Source organism: Pipistrellus hanaki (genome assembly GCF_964339955.1).
Source record: "Pipistrellus hanaki genome assembly, chromosome: 2".
Lineage (NCBI taxonomy): Eukaryota > Metazoa > Chordata > Mammalia > Chiroptera > Vespertilionidae > Pipistrellus > Pipistrellus hanaki.
In genome coordinates, this window is record NC_140504.1 from 101,450,084 (window position 1) to 101,472,596 (window position 22,513).

At 38.0% G+C, this 22,513-nt stretch overlaps 1 protein-coding gene across 2 annotated transcripts in view; it reads left to right on the forward strand.

Annotated features, from left to right (window-relative positions):
* The window catches only part of PCOLCE2 (procollagen C-endopeptidase enhancer 2), a 163,609-nt gene extending 149,355 nt beyond the window's left edge, over nucleotides 1-14,254 (forward strand). For both annotated transcript variants that reach the window (XM_084875949.1, XM_084875950.1), the window contains one exon: nucleotides 13,761-14,254. In XM_084875949.1, the coding sequence (XP_084732075.1) occupies nucleotides 13,761-13,891 (131 nt within the window). In that variant the 3' untranslated portion in view covers nucleotides 13,892-14,254. The remainder of the gene's footprint in view (nucleotides 1-13,760) is intronic.
* The last annotated feature ends 8,259 nt before the right edge of the window (nucleotides 14,255-22,513 follow it).

The following is a 22,513-nucleotide window of genomic DNA, read 5'->3' on the forward strand; positions in this document are numbered from 1 at the left end:
ATAAAAAATATATAAACACCAAACACCCAGCAAAAAGGGTGGGTGCAGAATCTGTAGAGGCTGAGCTTATATACCGAAAATAAGGTTAAGAATTGGATGAATATGGGAATGTCCTTAGTTCAGTGTAGAGCAAGTAGAAAGGGGATGGGTGGATAAGAAGAAAGAGAACAAGAAGAAAATAGTAACGATAATAAATTTACAGAAAAATTTGATTTCAAAAATGGTATAAAAATAATAATAAATAGCAAATAAAAATAAAATAAAATAAAATAAAGAGTGATAGAAAAATAATGCAAAAAAAGAAGAAAAGAAAGCAACCAATAAAAACAGGAAAACAAAGAAGAAAAGAAGAAAAAGAGATAAAAAAAATAATAATAAAATTAAAATGAAAAAGTGAAGTGTTGTTCCTTTGGCTGGCTGAAGATCCAAGTCTTCTGTAGTGTCTTTAGTCCAGTTCCTTTGGACCCTTAGGGACTATTTAGATTTTTTAAAAATACTTTTTACTAATTCAAGGTGGGATCTGGGTGTGGCTATATTGATTGCCTGGAAACTGGAGGGAGGGGCTATCCCTTTAGGACAAAATGGCTACCCAGGTCCTGGGCTCAGATATGACTCAGCGCCAAACTCACTGACACTTTTCCTGGAGCCCTTCCTCTCCCCAGACTCCAAGAGTCTGCACCTTCTTCCTCACCTCAGCCACAGGTAAATGTCTGTATCTGAAAGGTCCTATGAACTAGGTTCAGTGAAGAAAGGCTCAGGCCATAGAGAGGAGAAAGACTAGGCCTGTGTGCACTCCTCTCCTGCCAGTGCTGTGTGGTCAGGCCAGCCCTTCAGACTGCACCCTCTGGGTTCAGCCTTCTATGACTTTGGACCCAATTCTAGGATCCCCTGAGGTCAAGCAGTCCTGTGGCCCTTCTTTCCATAGTCAGGAATGTGGCTTGGTGCTATGTGGGTTCCCTGTGACCCCCTGGGCTCAGAGGTCTGGCAGAATCTCCTGCCTAGAACTTTGATTTTACCTTTTCCAGGAATCATATGCATTTCCTGACTGCAAACTCTCTCATCTGCTGAGTCTACTTTGTCAATTCAGATTGGATGTTATTCCTTTCAGCTGTTCATTCTGTATGCTCAGGGACAAGGCTCAGGACACGTCTGTCTATTCTGCCACCATTTTGTCTCACTTTCTCTCAAACAAATGCAGAAAAAGATATCAAACATCTGCAGTTTTCAATCACACACCAAGATACTTCTGGTCAAATGGTCTCTGCCTTCTTCTGTATCAACATGGCCACATCTATAGGAGGATGGTCCTGGATCTCTGCATTATCCTTTTAATCATCAATATGATGGAGCTTAATTCCTCCAAAACAAGCTTTGCCCTGGTCACTCCTCAAAGTTAAATTCTATATAAAAGGAATCTAAAAGCCATCAGACCAGTAACACAACATCCAGAGAGCCTTGCTTTATCTCCCTTCTTTCCTTTCCCTTTTAAACCCAGAGGTAGTATGACAAGTTCTAGAAAGCTTTTGTCCATATACGTGAACAAATGAGGTCATATGATACATATTCTATTGCAACTCCCGCCCTCCCTCCGTCCCCCTCCTCATTATATAAATGTACACATCTTCCATAAACAGCACATGTAGATAGATTCCTCTCTTTGGAATGGTAATAATGCCTGGTTTCTGCTATGTGATATACCATGATTTCTTTATCCAATCTCAGCTCATTCATTTCCTCAGTCTTGTTACTAAACTTTCCCACAACCAAAAACAAAACAAAACAAAAACAAGAGTGAGAGAAAGATATATATAATATTCACTTCATAAAAGCTTTTCCATGAACTCAGATTGTTTAGAAAAGGCAGGAAGCCAGCAGCTTCACACTGATTTTTCAGAGGAAATAGCAAAGCCTCTGTAAAAGATAACACTGCTTCAGAACTGCTGGGAATGGCAAATAATGCACATCTAGATCCTTCCTCTGTGATCTCATGAAGACACTAGTAGTCTGACCTTCAGGTGGTACCTGCCAGCACAGCCTACAGGGCCTTCGTAGGTACAGGCCCACTCTGATGACAGGGTTATGCAAGAGAATGGGGAAACATATTTCTCTTATGACACACTGGGGAAGAGGGAGAATAAATGAGGTTGAATATGCACTTCCTTTCTGAGGCAATATAAATCTTCAGAGGCAAACCCAAAATGCCCTAGTCCAAGCCAGGCACACTAATGTAATAAAAATAGCGTAGCAGGTATAAGTACTTCTTTAGTACCAATTTTTTGTTTGTCTTTTGTTTTTGTTTTGTTTTTATTGAGGAACCACAAGGGTGCAGAGAAGTATGTAACCCAACCATGCCCTAAAGAAACTTCTTCCATATGTATAATAGATGCTTGAGATTTTGGGGCAATCTTCAAGACAAAAACAACTGAAGGCAGAGATCACTAGTTGCACAGTGCCTAGAAAACTCAGGAGTTCTATGGGACTGTGAGAGGATATCTGAGGATGGCATGTCAAAGCACTAGAGGCCTTTCTTGTGAACACAGTGCACTGTTCTTGGCAGAGGAGGGCATGACTAAGTGAATCATTCCATCTAGTTTCCTAGTATTAGAACAGCTGGGACATGGTACTCAGTTGAATTTGTATTTTTGCTGCTGAGAGTCTTAAATCAGATCTTATCCTAGATATAGTAAATGTATAAGTTTATCATTTACAGAAAATTTATCTAGAGATAAATTATAGTCTAAGTTGAGATTCCAGGATGGTGGCAGATAGATGGAAACTCACTGACCTTATCCCAGGACCAAACTGGATTTATAACTAAAATATAGAAAAATAATGCTGAATAACCAACTGAAGACTAAGTGGAGAGAAGCCTTATAACCAACAACTTAAAGAGGAGGCCACATTGAGACTGTAGGAAGGATGGAGGCCCAAGAATGCTGACAGGGTTCCCAGAGGCAGCAGCTAAAATTCTGAAGGGATATCTTAACTATATGGGTTCTTCATGAGAAGTCTAAACTCCAAGCTGGGATCCTCAGCCCAGAGCACCAAAACCAGGAAATGTGCCCACATAAACTTCTGGCTGTGGAAAGCAACAGGGTTTCTGTCCTCCAGTGAAAGGTGGCTGGAAATGCAGGCACTGTCATGAAGGGCCAATACTCAAAATTTTGTTTGCTTAAAGTTTCCCTAGGTTCTAGTAAAGGGAGGGCAGAGTGGACTAGAACTATATGAGGAGAGTCTTGGTTGGTGACTCTGGGGAGAGAGATTGAGGTGAAAGCCACCTGGATTCCTAAATTGAGTCATTCCCGCATACTGCAGAAACCATATTTCTCAGGCAGACTCTTCCCATCCATGCAGAATTATTCGGGGGCGGGGGGGAGAGAAGGAGGGTGGAGATAGCCTACCCATTGGAAACCCTCTCACCCCACCTGTGGAGATAACACTAAGCTCTACAGCCAGAGTCTCAGTTAAATGACTGAGACTAATAGCCTGAAGGCAGAGGCAAATCTCTGGGTGCTTTGACTCTTTGTCTGACCTGCTCCTGGACTCAGAACTAGTAAAAGCAGTCCTTAGTGCACAGCTCGGACCTTTCCACATGCACCCAGGCTCAGTAGAGAAATGTATGAGCTGTGGATCACTGATAACTACAAACAGGTTACCTGAAGTTGGCCACTGGGTGTATTAATTGTGGGCCTCTTTGGAGTGACTCTAATTCAGGCTAGTTACAGACAGCTTCAGACATTGGCCTGCACTAGAGTCCCTCCAAAGAGACCCAGAGTCTATACACCAAGTGACCAACCAGACAACAAAGGAGCAAAATCCAATAAGCTTCACAAGCAGTATATCCACAGAGATCTCAACAGACACCAAGGACTGCTGAGGCAAATTCCACTTCATGTGATCAGCCCCTGCACACAGTGTTGGGGGTTGAGCCTCACAGTCAGCCCAACTAAGGGTGACAAACAAATGGGCCAATAGTAATCAAGACTCAATTGCAAAAGGAGGGCCCACACAACTGCACACAAAAGACATTCTTAGAGAATTCAGTTCTGGTGATCAGAGAGACTGTGCCACTGTGCCCTACAGGACACCTACTACATAAGACCACCCTATCAAGACTGGGAATCATAGCAGGTCTACCTAATACGTAGAAAAAAACACAAATAGGCAACCAAAGGGGGGAGACTAAGAAATAGCCCCAAATGAAGTAACAAAAAAATTCTCCTGAAGAAGAGCTAAATGAAGAGGATGTAAGCAATTTAACAGATACGAGTTTAGAGTAATGATTGTAAAGAGGCTCAACAGCATAAAAAAGGATATAGAAACCATGAAAAAGGATTAGTCAGAAAATAAGAATGCCATATTTGAAATAAAGTCTACACTGGAAGAAATAAACAGCAGGGTTAATGAAGCAAAGGATTGAATTAATGATTTGGAAGATAGGTAGAAAAATACACCCAATCAGGGAAAAAAAAAAAGACTTTAGAAAATGAGGCTAGTTTAAGGGATCTTTGGAGCAACATCCACACTATAGGAGTACCAGAAAGAGAAGAGATAGAACAAGGGATGAAAAACCTATTTGATTAAATAATTTCTGAAAACTTCCCTAACCTGGTAAAGGAAAAAGGCATACAAGTCCAGAAAGTGCAGAGAGTCCCAAACAATATGAATCCAAGAGGCCCACACCAAGACACATAATATTTTTTTAAATTTTGTTTTATTGTGACAATATTATAGATGTCCCCCAATTTTCCACTCCTTAATCCCCTCCTTCTCTCAGCCCCTGCCCCTTGCCAGGCCTTTACCACACTATTGTCTGTGTCCATTTGTTATGCATTTATATATATAAAATTTCTTTGGTTAATTTCTTATTGTCTTCCCCTTCCCTTCTGAGATATGTCAGTCTGTTCCTTGCCTCCATGCCTATTTTGTTTGTCAGTTTATTATAGTCAGTAGATTCCACTTATAAGTGCTATTGTGTAATATTTCTCTTTTCTGACTGGCTTATTTAACTCAGTATAATACTATCCAGCTCCATCCATGCTATCCCAAATGTTAAGAAATCCTTTTTTGCCAGTGTATAATATTCCATTGTATAAATTCACCACTGCTTTTATATCAATTCATCTACTGATGGGCACTTGGGCTGTTTCCAGATCTTTGCTATTGTAAGTAAAGCTGCTATGAACATAGGGGTGCATATATTCTTTCTGGTTGGTGTTTAGAGCTTCTTAGGACATATTCCTAGAAGTGGGATTGCTGGGTTTAATTGTAGTTCCACTTTTTATTTTTATTTTTATTTTTCCTATTATTATTATTATTATTATTATTATTATTATTTCCACCTTTTCTTTGTCTTTTCTTTTCTTTTCTTTCTTTCTTTCTTTCTTTCTTTCTTTCTTTCTTTCTTTCTTTCTTTCTTTCTTTCTTTCTTTCTTTCTTTCTTTCTTTCTTTTTTCTCTTTTTAGTAAATTCCATACTGTTTTTCATACTGGCTGCATCAATTTGCATTTCCACCATCATTGTACTTATATTCCCTTTTTCCATATCCTTGCAAGCACTTGTTTTCATCATAATTAAAATGCTAAAAGTTAAAGACAATTGTAAAAGCCACAAGAGAAAGACAGTCAGTTACCTACAAGGGAACTCCGTGATTTCTCGACAGAAACATTTCAGGCCAGGAGGGATTTTCATGAAATATGCAAATTGATGAAAAGCAAGGACCTATAACAAAGGCCACTTTGCCCAGCAAGGTTATCATTTAAAATTGAAGAAGAAATAGAGTTTTAAAGGCAACAAAAAGCTAAAGGGGTTTGTTACCACCAAACAAGTATTATAAGAAATATTAAAGGGCTTGCTTTAAGAAGTGGAAGAAGGCCCTAGATTGGTTTGGTTTAGTGAATAGAGCCTCGGTTGAAGGCTTGATTCCTGGCCCTGGTCAGGCACATGTGGGAGGCAACCAATCTATATATCTCTCTCACATCAATGTTTCTGTCTCTGTGTTTCTCCTGTCCTCTAAAAATCAATAGAAAAATTTCCTCAGGTGAGGATTAACAACAACCAAAAAGAAAAAAAAAAAAGTGGAATAATAAGAAAAAAACACACAGAGGAACATAGTTAAAAATATAAAATGGCAATAAATATTTACCTATTAATAATCACTTTAAATATAAATATTTTAAATGATCCAATAAAAAGAAATAAGGTAGCTGAATGGATAAGAAAATAAGGCCCATGTATATGCTGTCTTCAAGACAACAACCTCAGAATGAAAGACACACACTGACTAGAAGAATAAGAATGGAAAAAGATATTTCATGCAAATGGAAAGGGAAAAAAATCTGAGTAACAATACTTATATTTGACAAAAAGATTTAAAAACTGAGGCTTTAATTAGAGACACTACAGAATGATCAAGAAATCCCTCAAACAAGAGGACATAACCCTTGTAACATTTATGCACCTAATATAGGAGCACCTAATTATGTAAAGCAAATCTTTTCCCCCCCCTTTTTTAAAATTAAGGTGTTATATGTGTACATATCTTAACATTGCCCTCCCCCATTACATTCCTATACATCTCCTCAACCCCCCAGTGTTTTTGCGTCTACTGGTTATGCTTATATGCATGCATACAAGTCCTTTGATTGACTTCTTATCTCCCCCACCTCTCCCTAAACTTCCTGCTGTAATTTGACAGTTTGTTTGGTGCTTTACTGCCTCTGTCTCTACCTTTTTGCTTATCATTTTATAATGTTCTTTATTATTCACACATGAGTGAGAGCATGTGGTATTTTTCTTTCATTGACTGGCTTATTTCACTTAGCATAATGTTCTCCAATTCCATCCAGATTGCTGCAAATGGTAAGAATTCCTTCTTTTTATGGCAGCATAGTATTCCATTGTATAGATGTACCATAATTTTCTGATCCAGTCATCTGCTGGTGGGCACCTAGGCTGTTTCCAAATCTTAGCTAATGTAAATTGTACTGCTATGAACATAGGAGTGCATATATCCTTAATGATTGGTGTTTCTAGTTTCTAGGATATATTCCTAGGAGTGGGATTACTGGGTCAAATGGGAGTTCCATTTTCAGTTTTTTGAGGAAACTCCATACTGTTCTCCACAGTGGTTGCACCAGTCTATATTCCCACCAGCAGTGCACGAGGGTTCCTTTTTCTCCGCAACCTCGCCAACACTTGTCGTTTGTTGATGATAGCTATTCTGACAGGTGTGAGATGGCACCGCATTGTTGTTTTGATTTGCATCTCTTGGCTAATTAGTGAATTTGAGCATGTTTTCATGTGTCTCTTGGCCTCCCTTCTGTCTTCTTTCAAAAGGTTTTTATTAAGGTCCGTTACCCATTTCTTGATTGGATTGTTTATCTACCTTTTGTTGAGTTGTATAAGTTGCCTGTAGGTGTTGTAGATTAAACATTTATCAGTGATACCATTGGCAAACATGTTCTCTCATGCAGTGAGTTTCTTATTGTCTTGTTGAAGTTTCCTTTGCTGTGAAAAGCTTTTTATTTTTATGTAGTCCTATTTGTGTGGGTTTTTTTTTTCTCTTTAGTTTACATTGCCCTAGGAAATGAATCAGTGAATAAATTTTTTTGGCATATGTCTGAGATTTTGCTGCCTGTGGATTCCTCTCAAATTTTTATGGTTTCCCATCTTATGTTTAATTCCTGTATTCATTTTGAGTTTTGTTTGTTTGTTTGTGTTTTGTTTTCTGTGTGTGTGTGAGTGTGTGTGTGTGTGTGTGTGTGTGTGTGTGAGAGAGAGAGAGAGAGAGAGAGAGAGAAAGAGAGAGAGAGAGAATGGTGTAAGTTAGTGGTCTAATTTCATTTTTTTTTTTTTTTTTGCATATATCCAATTTTCCCAACACCATTTGTTGAAGAGACTGTCTTAACTCCATTGTATGGTCATGCCTCATTTGTCAATTATTGAGCATAGTGATTTGGGTCGATTTATGGGTTCTCTGTCCTATTCCATTGGTCTATATGTCTGTTCTTGTACCAGTACCAAGCTGTTTTGAGAACAGTAGCTTTGTAATATAGCTTGAAATCTGGTATTGAGATCCTACCTACTTTATTCTTCTTTCTCAGGATTGCTGTGGCTATTCGGGTTGTTTTTTTTATTCCAGATGAAATTTTGGAGAGTTCTTTCTAGGTCTGTGAAATATGCCATTGGTATTTTAATAGGGAGTGCATTAAATCTATAGATTGCTTTGGGTAGTGTGGATATTTTGATGATGTTGATTCTACCAATCCATTAACGTGATATGTACTTCCATTTGTTTACATCTTCCTCTATCTCTTTTTTCAGTGTCCTACAGTTTTTTGCTTATACGTCTTTTACCTCCTTAGTTAAGTTTATTCCAAGGTATATTACTTTTTTTGTGTGATGGCAAATGGGATTGCTTTTTTAGTCTCTGTTTCTGTAAGTTCACTATTGGTGTATAGAAATGCCATAGATTTCTTAGCATTAATTTTGTATCCTACTACATTGTCAAATTCATTTCTTAAATCTATTCGTTTTTTGATGGAGTCTTTAGGTTTCTTTTTATGTACAATATCAAGTCATATGCAAATAAGGACAGCTTTACTTCTTCATTTACAATTTGGATGCATTGTATTTCTTCTTCTTGTCTAATTACAATGGCTAATACTACCAGTACTATGTTGAACAGGAGTGGTGAGAGTGGGCATCCCTGAATTATTCCTGTTCTTAGGGGAAATTGTTTTAATTTTTGCCCATTGAGTGTGATGTTAGCTGTGGATTTATCATTCATAGTTTTTATTATGTTAAGGTATAATCCTTCTATTTCCATCTTGCTGAGAGTTTTTATCAAGAAAGTGTGTTGGATTTTATCAAATGTTTTTTCTGCATCAATTGATATGACTATGTGATTTTTCTCCCTTAATTTGTTTATGGGGTTTATTGATTTGTAGATATTGTACCATACTTGCATCCCTGAGACAAATCCTACTTGGTCATGGTGTATGACCTTTCTGATGTGCTGCTGGAGCCGATTTGCTAGAATTTTGTTGAGGATTTTGGCATCTATATATTCATGAGGGATATTGGCCTGTAATTCTCTTTCATTGTGTTGTCTTTATCTGGTTTTGGTATTAGGGTGATGCTAGCTTCATAGAAGGAGCTTGGAAGTGTTCCTTCCTCTTGAATTTTTTGGAATAGTCTGAGGAGGATAGGTTTTAGTTCTTACTTGAATGTTTGGTAAAACTCCCACGTGAAGCTTTCTGGCCCTGGGAATTTATTTGCTGGAAGCCTTTTGATGTCTGCTTCAATTTCTTCCATAGTTATCAGCCTATTGAGATTTTTAGAATATTCCTGATGGAGTTTTGGGAGATTATATTTTTCTAGGAATATGTCCATTTCCTCCAGGTTGTCCAGTTTGTTGGATATAGAGTTGTTTATAGTATTTTGTAACAATCCTTTATATTTCAGTGGGGTCTGTTGTTATTTCACCTCTTTCATTTCTATTTTTGTTTATTTGGGTTTGCTCTCTTTGCTTCTTAGTGAGCCTGGCTAGAGATTCATCAATCTTGTTTATCCTGTAAAAGAACGAGCTCTAGGTTTTGTTGATCTTTTTTATTGTTTCTTTGGTCTCTATGTTGTTTATCTCCATTCTGATCTTTATTATTTTCTTCTGATTACACTGGGCTTTTCTTGTTGTTCTTTTTATAATTCTTTGAGTTGTAGGGTTAGGTAAATTATTACCGTAGTTTATTGGTGTTTGTTTGTTTGTTTGCAGTATGCTTGTAGAGCTATGAATTTCCCTCTTAGGACTTCTTTCGCTGTGTCCCATTGATTTTGGATTGTTGCATTTTCATTGTCATTTGTTGCCATGATGTTTTTTATTTCTTCCTTGATCTCTCTGGTAACACAGTCTTGTTTAATAGTATGCTGTTTAGTCTCCATGTGTTTGATTTCTTTGGTTTATGTTTATTGTAGTTGATTTTCAGTTTTATGCCACTGTGATCTGAGAAGATGCTATATATGATTTCTATCTTCTTGAATGTAAAGAGACTTTGCCTATGAGCCAACATATGGTCTATCTTTGAAAATGACCCATTTTCATTTAAGAAGAATGTATATTCTGTGGCTTTGGGGTGGAATGTTCTGAAAATGTCGATTAATTCCATCTGGTCTCATGAGTCATTTAGGACTGATGTTTCTTTGCTGATTTTTTGTTTAGAGGATTTGTCCAGTGGTGATAGTGGGGTATTAAAAATCTCCTACTATGATTGTATTGCTGTTAATACCTCCCTTAATGTCCTCCAGGAGTTGTTTTTTGTTTGTTTGTTTGTTTGTTTGTTTGTTTGTTTTTTTAATGTATTTGGGTGCTCCTATATTGGGTGCATATATGTTTACCTGGGTTATTTCTTCTTGTTGGATTGCTCCATTTAGTATTATGAAGTGGCCTTTGTTATCTCGTGTTATGTCCTTCACACTGAGATCTAATTTGTCAGATTATAAGTATTGCTACCCCAGCTTTTTTTTTTTCTTTCTATTTGTCTGAAAAACGTTTTTCCATCATTTCTCCCTCAATCTGTGTATCTGTGTGCCTCTTTTTTTTCTGGGGTGGGTTTCTTATAGACAGCGAATATATGAGTCTTGTATTCTTATCCAATCTGTTACCCTGTGTCTTTTGACTGGAGCATTTAATCCATTTACATTTAAAGTTATTATTGATAGGTACTTATTTGTTGCCATTTTTATTCTTTACCCCTGTGTCCTGTGCTATTTCTTTTTCTTTTTTCTTTTTCTACAGCAGACCCTTTAGCTTTTCTTGCACTGCTGGTTTGGTGGTGATAAATTGCTTTAGTCCTTTTTTTTGCCGGTGAAGCTTCTGGTTTCACCTTCAATTTTGATTGATAGTCTTGCTGGTACAGTATTCTTAGTTTCAGACCCTTCCTTTGCATGACTTTGTATATTTCATTCCATTCCCTTTTTGCCTGATGAGTTTCTGTTGAGAAAACAGTTGCTAGTCTGATGGGGGTTCCTTTGTATGTAACTTTCTGTCTCTCTCTGGCTGCTTTTAAGGTTCTTACTTTATCATTGGTGTTTGCCAGTTTAATTATAATGTGCCTTGGCATTGGTCTTTTGGGGTTCATTTTGCTTGGGACTCTCTGAGTTTCTTGGATTTGTGTGGGTTTTTTTCTTCCCTATGTCAGGAAAGTTTTCTGTCATTATTTCTTCAAACAGGTTTTCTATTACTTGCTCAGTTTCATCTCCTTCTGATACTCCTTTTATGCAGATTTTTGTTTTGTTTTGTTTTGTTTTGTTTTGTTTTGTTTTGTTTTGTGTTGTGTTGTGTTGTCCCAAAGTTCTCTTAGGCTCTCCTCGTGCTTTTTATTTATTTATTTATTTTCCTAGAAGCTGCTCTACTTGAGTATTTTTCCTACTTTGTCTTCTAGCTCACTTATGTGGCCCTGTACTTCTTCTAGTCTATTCTTGATTCTTTCTATAGAATTCTTTACAGCAGCAATGTCATTTTTTATTTCTTCTGGGTTCTTCATTTCCTCTTGGTTCTTACGCATATTGTCAAATTTGTCTTCCATTCTTTTCAGTCACCTTATGACCATTTCTCTGACAGGTTGCTTGACTACATTTCATTTACTTCCTTTTCTGGTGATGCCTGCTTGTCTTTCATATGCAGGCTGTTTCTTTGTCTCCCCATGGTCTCTCTTCTTCGGGTGTCTGGTTATGTAGTTCTCTCTATCCTTATCCCAGGCAAAATCTGACCTTTCCATTGTGGAGTGTAGAGCTCCTCTGAATCTGTGTGTTTCTGTCAATTGTGGACCAGTGCTCTGGGGTTTGCAGCTGTTCGGTGGGTGCCGCAGTTGTAAATTTTCAGGATTCTGGTAACATCCACTTTCCATTTCAAGATGGTGCCATTTCAGTGACTGAGCCGGTGGTTCTGGGCAGGAACCCAGCAGCAGTGGGGGCTTCCCAGTCAGAGGAAGCCCGTTAGCTGTCCCCCATCTTCTCCTGGAGTAAAGGAAATCTTGATGGACATAAAGGAAGAGATTGACAATAATACAGTTATAGTAAGATATTTTAACACCCCATTGACATCAATGGATAGATCTCCCAGACTGAAAATCAACAAGGAGATGGTGACCTTAAATGATACACTAGATCATTGGTCAGCAAACCGCGACTCAAGAGCCACATGCAGCTCTTTGGCCCCTTGAGTGTGGCTCTTTCACAAAATACCACATGTGAATGTACATGTACAGTGCAATTTAAACTTTGTGGCCCATGTGCAGAAGCCAGTTTTTGGTCTGGGTGAGTCTATTTTGAAGAAGTGGTGGTGTCGGTCTCATGTGGCTCATGAGCTGCAGTTTAATTGATATTTTTAGAGCATTTCACCCCAAAGCAGCAGTATATACTAGGACAGACCATATGTTAGACACAAAACAAGTCTATACATTTAAGTAGATTGAAATCCTATCAAGCCTCTTTTCTGACCATAACTTGAAATCAATCACAAGAAAATTGAAAAACACAAAGACATGAAAGCTAAATAACATATTACTAAACAGTGAATGGGCAAATAAGGACATCAAGGAAGAAATCAAAAGATAACTTGAAACAAATGGAAATGGGAACACAACTACCCAAAATCTGTGAGACACTGGATAGCAGCCATAAGAGAGAAATTCATATCATTATAGGTCTTTCTCAAAAAACATGAAAAATCTCTAATAAACAATCTAACTTTATACTTAAAGAAACAGGAAAAAAACAAACAAAGCACAGAGTGAGTAGAAGGAAGGAAATAATAAAGAACAGAGCAGAAATAAATGAAATACAGTTTAAAAATCCTATATAATAAAAGCCCAATGACCAGTTGACCAGTCACTATCATGCGCACTGACCACCAGGAGGAAGATGCCCAATGCAGTAGCTTCCCCCTGGTGGTCAGTGTGCTCCCACAATGGGAGCACTGCTCCCACAGCAGGCTAATCCTCATAGGCCATGCTCCCCCCGCCAGTGCACAGTTCCCATGCACCAAGCCTGTAGTACAATATAAAGCATTAATGAGTCCAATAGCTGACTTTTTGAAAGGTAAACAAGATTGATAAACCTTTAACCATACTCATCAAGAAAAAAAGAAAGAGGACCAAATAAATAAAATCATAAATGAAATAGGAGAAGTAGTAATTGACACCAAATATATACAAAGGATTGTAAAAAAAAAAAAAAAAACCCAAACACCTCCCAACAAACAAAATCCTGGCCAAATGGCTCTACAACTGAATGTTACCAAACATTCAAAAAGATTTCATACCTGTCCACAAATTATTGCAAAAAATTTCAGAGGAAGACTCCCAAACTCTTTTTATAAGGCCAGCATTATCCTAACTCTAAAACCAGATAAAGACACAAGAAAGGAAGACAATTATAGCCCAACCTTCCTGTATAACATAGATGCTAAAATCCTCGATAAAATATTAGGAAACCAAATATAGCATTGCATTAAGATCTTATACCATGATCAAGTGGGACTTATTATTGGGATGCAAAGTTGCTACAACATTCAAAAAACAATAAACATGATAAACCATATAAACAAATTAAAGGATAAAATCACATGGCCATATCAATAGATGCAAAAAAAAAAGCATTTGATAAAATTCAGCACCAATATATAATAAAATTATAGTCTAAATTGTTTCAAACAAGCACACATAGAGGGAAAAATTAACTTATATTTTTTTATGTTTTAGGTCAAAATTACATTATCATGGGCCAAGTAGGTGAAGATGGGCGAGGCAAAATCATGCCCAACAGCTTTGTCATGATGTTGAAGACCAAGAATCAGAAGTTCCTGACTGCCTTGGAAAACAAGCAATGTTAACAGTGAAATGTGTCCATTTACGCTTCATTCTGTCATTGCCTTTGAAAGATCTTTTTTTCTCAGTATAAAAACAATCTTATGACATTGAATATTCATTATTCAGAAAGATTAAATAGGTGTGATGGAATTTCCATGCCTGCATCAATAGAAGCAGATATTGTAGTACAGTAACAGGAACCTAATGGCATCGAGTGGTGACAGTTGAAAGCAGTTTATTTATACATGCCTCTAAAGGGGTATTTTATAAATGAGTTTTGTGAAGATGTGAAAATGGAGATTTTATAAGTGCAATGTTTGCTTCAAGATGTTATATTCTTTTCTTGCATTTTTAAATTGATGCTTAATAAAATATTTTTAAATGAATATGTAACAGGCATGGTACTAATTTTTTTTAATCAATCTTTATTATTCAGATTATTACACTTGTTCCTCTTTTCTCTCCCCATAGTTCTCCTCCACTTGGTTCCCAGCATAGCCTCTGTCCTTACCCCCTTGCCACTGTCCTCATCCATAAGTACAAATTTTTGTCCAGTGTCTTCCCTACACCTCATTCCCCCCCAAAAATTGTCTGATATGATGCTGATTCTATTATATTCACCAGTTTATTCTGTTCATCAGATTTTTTATTCACTTTATTTTTTTCCTTAATTTCTTTGTTGATTAAGGTATTCATATTTGTCCACATCCAACCATTACCTTCCCCCCACCACCACTCATGCCCTAACCTCCATGTTGTCTGTGTCCACTGGTTAGTCTTATATGCATTCATACAAGTCCCTCACTCCAACTGTCCCCTACCTTTCCTCTGAGGTTTGATGGTCTGATCTGTGCTTTCCTGTCTCTGGATCTGTATTTGTTCATCCGTTTATGTTGTGCATTATTTCCCATAGATGAGAGAGATCATGTGATGTTTATCTTTCTCTGACTGACTTATTTCACTTAGCATAATGTTCTCCAGTTCCATTCATGTTGTGGCAAATGTTAGGAATTACTTCTTTTTTAGTTCAGTATAGTATTCCATTGTGTAGATCAGTGTTTTTCAACCTTTTTTGGGCAAAGGCACACTTGTTTCATGAAAAAAATCACAAGGCACACCACCATTAGAAAATGTTAAAAAATTTAACTCTGTGCCTATATTGACTATATATAAAGTAATTCTCTTGAATAGGAATCAAATAAACACAAAGAAAGTATTTTATAATTACTTTATTATGAAATATTAAGTAAACAAAATAGTGAAAAATTATAAAATTCTTGTCTTGTCTGCACCTACGGCACACCAGGTAACATCTCGCGGCACACTAGTGTGCCGCGGAACAGCGGTTGAAAAACGCTGGTGTAGATGTACCACATTTTTTAATCCACTCATCTGCTGATGGGAACTTAGGCTGTCTCCAAATCTTAGGTATGGTAAATTGTGCTGCTATGAACATAGGGTGCATAAATGCTTTCTGATTGATGCTTCTAGTTTCTTGGGGGTATATTCCTAGAAGTGGGATCATTGGGTCAAGTGGGAGTTCCATTTTTAGTTTTTGGAAGAAACTCCATACTGTTCTCCACAGTGGTTGCACCAGTCTGCATTCCCACCAGCAGTGCATGAGGGTTCCCTTTTCTCTGCATCCTTGTCAATACTTGTCATTTATTGATTTGTTAATGATAGCCATTCTGACAGGTGTGAGATGGTACTGCATTGTTGTTTTGATTTGCATCTTTCTGATGATTAATGACTTTGAGCATGTTTTCATATTTTTCTTGGCCTTCCTTCTGTCTTCTTTAGAAAAGTGTCTATTTAGCTCTGTTGCCCATTTTTTTTTTATTGGGTTCTTTATCTTCATTTTGTTGAGTTGTATGAGTTCCTTATAAATGTTAGAGATTAAACCCTTATCAGTGATAACAGTGGCATATATTTTATCTCAAGTAGTGGGCTTTCTTGTTTTGTTGATAGTTACTTTGCTCTGCAAAAGCTTTTTATTTTGATGTAGTCCCATTTGTTTATTTTCTCTTTATTTTCCATTGCCCTAGGAGCAGTATCACTGAAGTTCTTTCGGCTCATGTCTGACATTTTTCTGCCTGTGGATTCCTCTAGTATTTTTATGGTTTCCTGTCTTATGTTTAAGTCCTGTATCCACTTTGAGTTTATTTTTGTGTATGGTGAAAGTTGGTAGTCTAGTTTCATTTTTTGCATGTATCTGTCCAATTTTCCCAACACCATTTGTTGAAGAGACTGTCTTGACTCACTTGTATGTTCCTGCCTCCTTTGTCGAATATGAATTGAGCATAGTGATTTGGGTCAATATCTGGATTCTCTGTTGTATTCCATTGATCTATGTGTCTGTTCTTGTGCCAGTACCAGGCTATGTTAAGAACAGTGGCTTTGTAATACAGCTTGAAATTTGGTATTGAGATCTCACCTACTTTGTTCTTCTTTCTCAGGATTGCTGCAGCTATTCGGGGTCTTTTTTAAATTTTAGATGAATTTTTGGAGAATTCTTTCTATATTTGTGAAATATGCCTTTGGTATTTTAATGGGAAGTACATAGAATTTATAGATTGCTTTGGGGAAGTATGGACATTTTGATGATGTTGATTCTACCAATCCATGTTCTTCCATCTGTTTATGTCTTCCTCTGTCTCTTTATGCAGTGTCCTGTAGTTTTCTGCATATAGGTCTTTTACCTCTTTAGTTTAGTTTATTCCTAGGTATCTTAATTTTTTGGTGTGATGGTAAATGGGATTGCTTTTTAAATCTCTCTTTCTGTAAGTTCTCTATTGGTGTATAGAAATGCCATATATTTCTTGGCTTTAATTTTGTACCCTGCTACAATGCCAAATTCATTTATTAAGTCTATTCGTGTTTTGATGGAGTCAATAGGGTTTCCTATATACAGTATCAGGTCATCTGCGAATAAGGACAGGTTTACTTCTTCTTTTACAATTTGGATACCTTTTCTTTTTTCTTGTTGTCTGTTCAAAATGGATAGTACTTCCAGCACTATGTTGAACAGGAGTGGTAAGAGTAGGCATCCCTGTCTTGTTCCTGTTCTTAGGAGAAAAGCTTTTCATTTTTGCCCATTGAGTATGATGTTCACTGTGGTTTTGTCATATATGGCTTTTATTATGTTGAGGTATGATCCTTCTATTTCTCCCTTCCTGAGAGTTTTTATCAAGAAAGGATTTTGTCAAATGCTTTTTTCTGCATCACATAAACAAATTGAGAGATAAAAATCAGGTAGTCATATCAATTGACTATATGATTTTTATCTCAATTTGTTTATGTGATGTATCACATTTATTGATTTGCGAATAGTGTACCATCCTTGCATCCCTGGGATAAATCCTACTTCATCATGGTGTATGATCTTTCTGATGTGCTGCTGGAGCCGATTTGCTAGAATTTTGTTTAGGATTTTGGCATCTATGTTCATGAGGGATATTGGCCTGTAATTCTCTTTCATTGTGTTGTCTTTATCCGGTTTTGGTGTTAGGGTGATGCTGGCTTCATAGAAGGACTTGGAAGGGTTCCTTTCTCTTGCATATTTTGGAATAGTCTGAGGAGGATAGTTTTTAGTTCTTCCTTAAATGTTTGGTAAAATTCCCCTATGAAGCTGTCTGGCCCCAGTGTTTTGTTTGATGAAAGCTTTTTGATGACTGCTTCAATTTCTTCCATAGTTATCATCCTATTGAGATTTTTAGAATCTTCCTGAGTAAGTTTTGGAAGGATGTATTTTTCTAGGAATGTGTCCATTTACTCCAGGTTGTCTACTTTGTTAGAATAAAGTTGTTCATAGTATTTTATAATGGTCCTTTGTATTTCATTGGGGGCTGTTATTTCTCCTCTTTCATTTCTGATTTTGTTTATTTGGGTCCTCTCTCTTTGCTTCTTGGTGAGCCTGGCTAGTGATTCATCAATCTTGTTTATCCTTTAAAAGCAGCAGCTCTTGTTTTGTTGATCTTTTGTATTTTTTTTGTTTGTTTGTCTCTATGATATTCATTTCTGCTCTGATCTTTATTATTTCCTTTTGTCTGCTCACTGTGGGCTTTTCTTGTTGCTCTCTTTCTAATTATTTGACTTGTTGAGTTAGGTGATTTATTACCATTTTTCTTATTTTTTTTGAGGTAGGCCTGTACAGCTATAAATTTACCTCTCAGAATTGCTTTCATTGTGTCCCATAGGATTTGCAATGTTGTATTATTGTTGTCATTAGTCTCCAGGATGTTTTTAATTTCTTCTTTGATCTCCTTGATAACCCAGTCATTGTTTAGCAGCATGCTATTCAGCTTTTAAGAGTTTGAATTTTTTGGAGTGCTTTTATTGTAGTTTATCTCTAATATTATGCCATTGTGGTCTGAGAAAATGCTTGATAGGATTTCAATCTTTTTGAATTTGGGGAGACTGCTTGTGACCCAATATGTGGTCTATTTTTGAAAATGTCCCATGTGCACTTGGGAAGAATGTATATTTCATGGCTTTGGGGTGAAATGCTCTGAAGATGTCAATTAGGTCCATCTGATCTAGTGGGTCATTTAGAATTACAGTTTCTTTGCTGATTATTTGTCTAGAGGATTTATCCAGTGATGTCAGTGGTGTATTAAAGTCCCTTACTATGATTGTGTTGTTGTCGATCACTCCCTTGATATCTTCCAGGAGATTTTTTATGTATGTGGGTGCTCCTTCATTGGGTGCATATATGCTTACCAGAGATATATCTTCTTGTTGAATTGCTCCCTATAGTATTTTGTAGTAGCCTTCCTTATCTCTTATTATGGTTTTTATTTTGAGGTCTCGACAAATACATTGACAAGTACATGTTTGTTGTAATATTTTTCCTTAGTGTTTGTGTTTCTTCTTGCCTTTCTCTTTCTTCTTTTTTTACAGTAGTCTCTTTAGCATTTCTTGCATTGCTCTCTGGGTAGTTGTAAATTCTCTTAACTCTTTTTTTGTCTGTGAAGCTCCTGATTCTACTTTTAATTTTGATTGATAGCCTTGCTGGATATTGTACTCTTGGATTCAGACCATTGCTTTGCATCACTTTGTATATTTCATTCCATTCCTTTCTGGCCTAATGTGTTTCTGTTGAGAAATTGGTTGTTATCCTTATAGGAGATCCCTTGTAAGTAACTCTCTGACTCTGTCTGGCAGTCTTTAAGATTCTTACTTTGTCGTTAGTGTTCCCCAATTTAATTATGATGTGTCTTGGTGTCAGTCTTTTGGGGTTCAACTTGTTTGATACTCTATGTCAGGGGTCCTCAAACTTTTTAAAGTGGGGGCCAGATCACGGTCCCTCTGAGAGCTGGAGGGCCGGACTATATGAACTACTAATTCCTACTGTAACACCTCGGCTGCGCTCACTGCCCAAAAAACCTGGCAGGCCGGATCAGACTCCTCTGCGGGCCGCATGTGGCCCGCGGGCCGTAGTTTGAAGACCCCTGCTCTATGTACTTCTTGGACTAGCAAGATTTTTTTCTTGCCAATATCAGGAAAGTTTTCTGTCATTATTTCTTCAAACAGGTTTTCTATTCCTTGCTTCTTTTCCTCTCCCTCTATTCTCTATTAAGTGAATATTGTTTTGTGTTGTCCCAAAGCTCCCTTAGGCTCTCCTCTTGCTTTTTTAAGTCTTCTTTCCAGTTGCTGTTGTGATTGTGAGTTTTTTCCTACTTTGTATTCTAATTCACTGATGCAGTCCTCAACCTCTTCTAGTCTACTGTTTAAGCCTTCCATTGTGTTCTTTATTACAGCTATGTCCTTCTTCATCTCCTCTTGGTTCTTTTTCATGCTGGCGACATTCTCATTCAGCTCCTCATTATTCTCATTGAGCCATTTCAACATCCTTATAGCTGAAACTGGTTTGGCTAAGTGGATAGAGTGTTGGTCTGCGGACTGAAGTGTCCCAAGTTCTATTCTGGTCAAGGGCATGTAGATTGGTTGTGGGTGTATCCCTGGTAGGTGGTGTGCAGGAGGCAGTTGGTCGATGTTTCTCTCTCATAAATGTTTCTAGCTTTCTGTCCCTCTCTCTTCTGCTCTGTAAAAAAATCAGTAAAAAAAACCCAAACAAACATCCTTATAACCATTACTCTAACTTCCTTCTATGATAAGCTGCTAGTCTCAATTTCATTTAACCCTCTTTCTGGTTATCCAGTTCCCGAGGTCTGGAGGTTGCATCCCTCTGTGTGAGGAGCAGTGGGGCCTGGCTGGTGCTACTCGCTAATTGGTCAAATGAACGAGGGGGTGCGGTTTCCGGAACAAGGGGGTAGGCCCATGCCAACAGCTGAACACGGTCAAGTCAACAAGGGGGCAGGGCCAGATAAACAGCTGGAAGTGGTTGAGTGGATAAGGCCATGGGGCCCTGGGAATGAGGATGAGGGTAGCAAGTGGATGCAAAAGCCCCACTTTCCTTTGGTTTACAATTGATGCCAGCAAGGAAGTCCCTTGTCCTCCAGGAAGGGCTTTCCCCAATAATGGGGCAGAAAGCTGGCCCTCAGGGCCCAACAATCACTAACTAATGCAGGAGTGGGCAGGAGCGGGCAGGATAGTGCTCCCAGTGTGGAAAGTGTTTTTGGGGACTTGACTTTCCCCGATGTCAAGGCCCGTAGACAGTGCGATGAGTGTCACAGGACACTCCATTGTAAGATGCCCCATGGTGGGGGTGATAGGGGTTCCCGAGGCTCATGGAGGTCCATGGCTGTCCTAAAGGGGGGCTGGTCTCCCCATGCTTGTGGTCCTGGCCCTTGGGTGGGAGGCAACCTGTGAGGAGAAGGTAATCTGGTGTTAGGGGTTTTTGGCATCCAACACCACTTCCAGAGGTTGGGAGGTACAGCCCTCTGTGTGAGGAGCAGTGCAGCCTAGCCAGTACTGCTCGCTCATTGGTCAAATGAACAAGGGGTGGGCCCAAGCCAACAGGTGAAGGAGGTCATGTCAACAATAGGGAGGGGCCAGGTGATCAGCTGGATGTGGTGACATAAGCTGGAGACAGGGTGGTGGGTAGGGACACAGGTGAATAGCCAGTAGCAGCGACCTAAACAAGGGGTGAGGCCAGGTGATCAGCTTGAAGAGGTCAAGTTAAGAATGGGTTACAGCCTGGTAAACAGCTGAAAGTGGTCGAGTGGATAAAGCCAAGCTTGTGTTCAAAACTACAGACTACAAAGATATTTAGAAACATGCTTAATACACTAGAAATACATGTTCAAATATATTTAATATCTGAGTAACACAATGTTGTCATGAGGAAAACGTTTTGAAAGGCTGAGAACTTACTGTGGGACTGTTTACATCTGTTTTCACTGTCAAAATGAGTTGGGGTTTTGGTGGGAAAACAGGTGGTAAAACACAATTCATTTTCATGGAGCTATATAACAGTATCAAAGTACTTAAAGCACTAAGAAATGAAAATGATGGCAATGCTTATGTTCAAAGTAGTAATAATATTCCTTACAAAGCTTTTATGATACCTGTATTAAAATTTAAAAACTCTTAGAGCTCCAAATAACAGACCAGGAAAATGGATGTGTGAGAGTGTTCTACAACACTTGGCATGTGTTTGAACTTGCACATCTCCACTGAATGTTGCAATACAGAGAATTTGACTTCAAAGTGCTGGGAAAGGCAGGATAGTCATTAAAGGGTCATAATTGTTCTTTAAAGTGCTGGTAATAATGTAAAAACATTTTTTAACACTTGGAATTCACAAAGAAGGAGCTACAGACACTGGTACAAGTTCATAAAACTCTTGAAACTCACAAACTGAAGCTATGTTAATGTCTAAGAACAAGCTTAAAACACTAGGAATACATCAACAAAGAGCCTTCATATGTGTAACACATTGTTTAATGACAGGAGAATCATGTTCACATATCAGAGAAATGAGTTGGATACTGGTTATTTTGATATTTCATTGCCAATGAGTTGGCATTTTTGAAAGAAGATTGGGGAAGCATTGAAACCAAAAGTGCTAATATCATCAAGTGGGTTGGGCCAGGTGATAGGCTCAAGATCTCAGGTGGTAATTGTTTGGGCCTGGGGACAAGCTGGGAGTGCTGATGCCATCAATGTAAGGTCTAGAGCAGTGTTTCCCAACCTTCTCTCATGATGAGAATCACCTGGTGGAGTTGTTAAAACACAGATTCCTGAATCCCTACTAAGAAGTGCTAAACTAGAATTTTTGGGAACATATAGGTAAAATTGTATACTTAACTAGTGCTCTAAGACAGATGTTATATACAGAGCACTAAGTTAGGTATGCAATTTTACCTATATGTTCTCAAAAATTCTAGTTTAGCACTTCTTAGTTGGGATTCAGGAATCTGTGTTTTAACAACTCCACCAGGTGATTCTCATCATGAGAGAAGTTTGGGAAACACTGGTATAGAGGGCAATGTTAGTTTGAGGGATAGGGACAGCTTTGGGGCAAGGTTTAGGGTTAGCATTCAGGTTCCAGGAGGTGTTATGGTGTATTAATTAGCCTTTGAATTCACAGTGAATGAGTTGCAATTATTGGAACAGATGTGAGTGTAACACTGAGAATTCAAAACTACAGATACAGAGATAGTTAGAAACGTGCTTCATACACTAGAAATTCATGTCCAAGTGAATTTGACATCTGAATGACACAATGTTGTCAGGGGGAA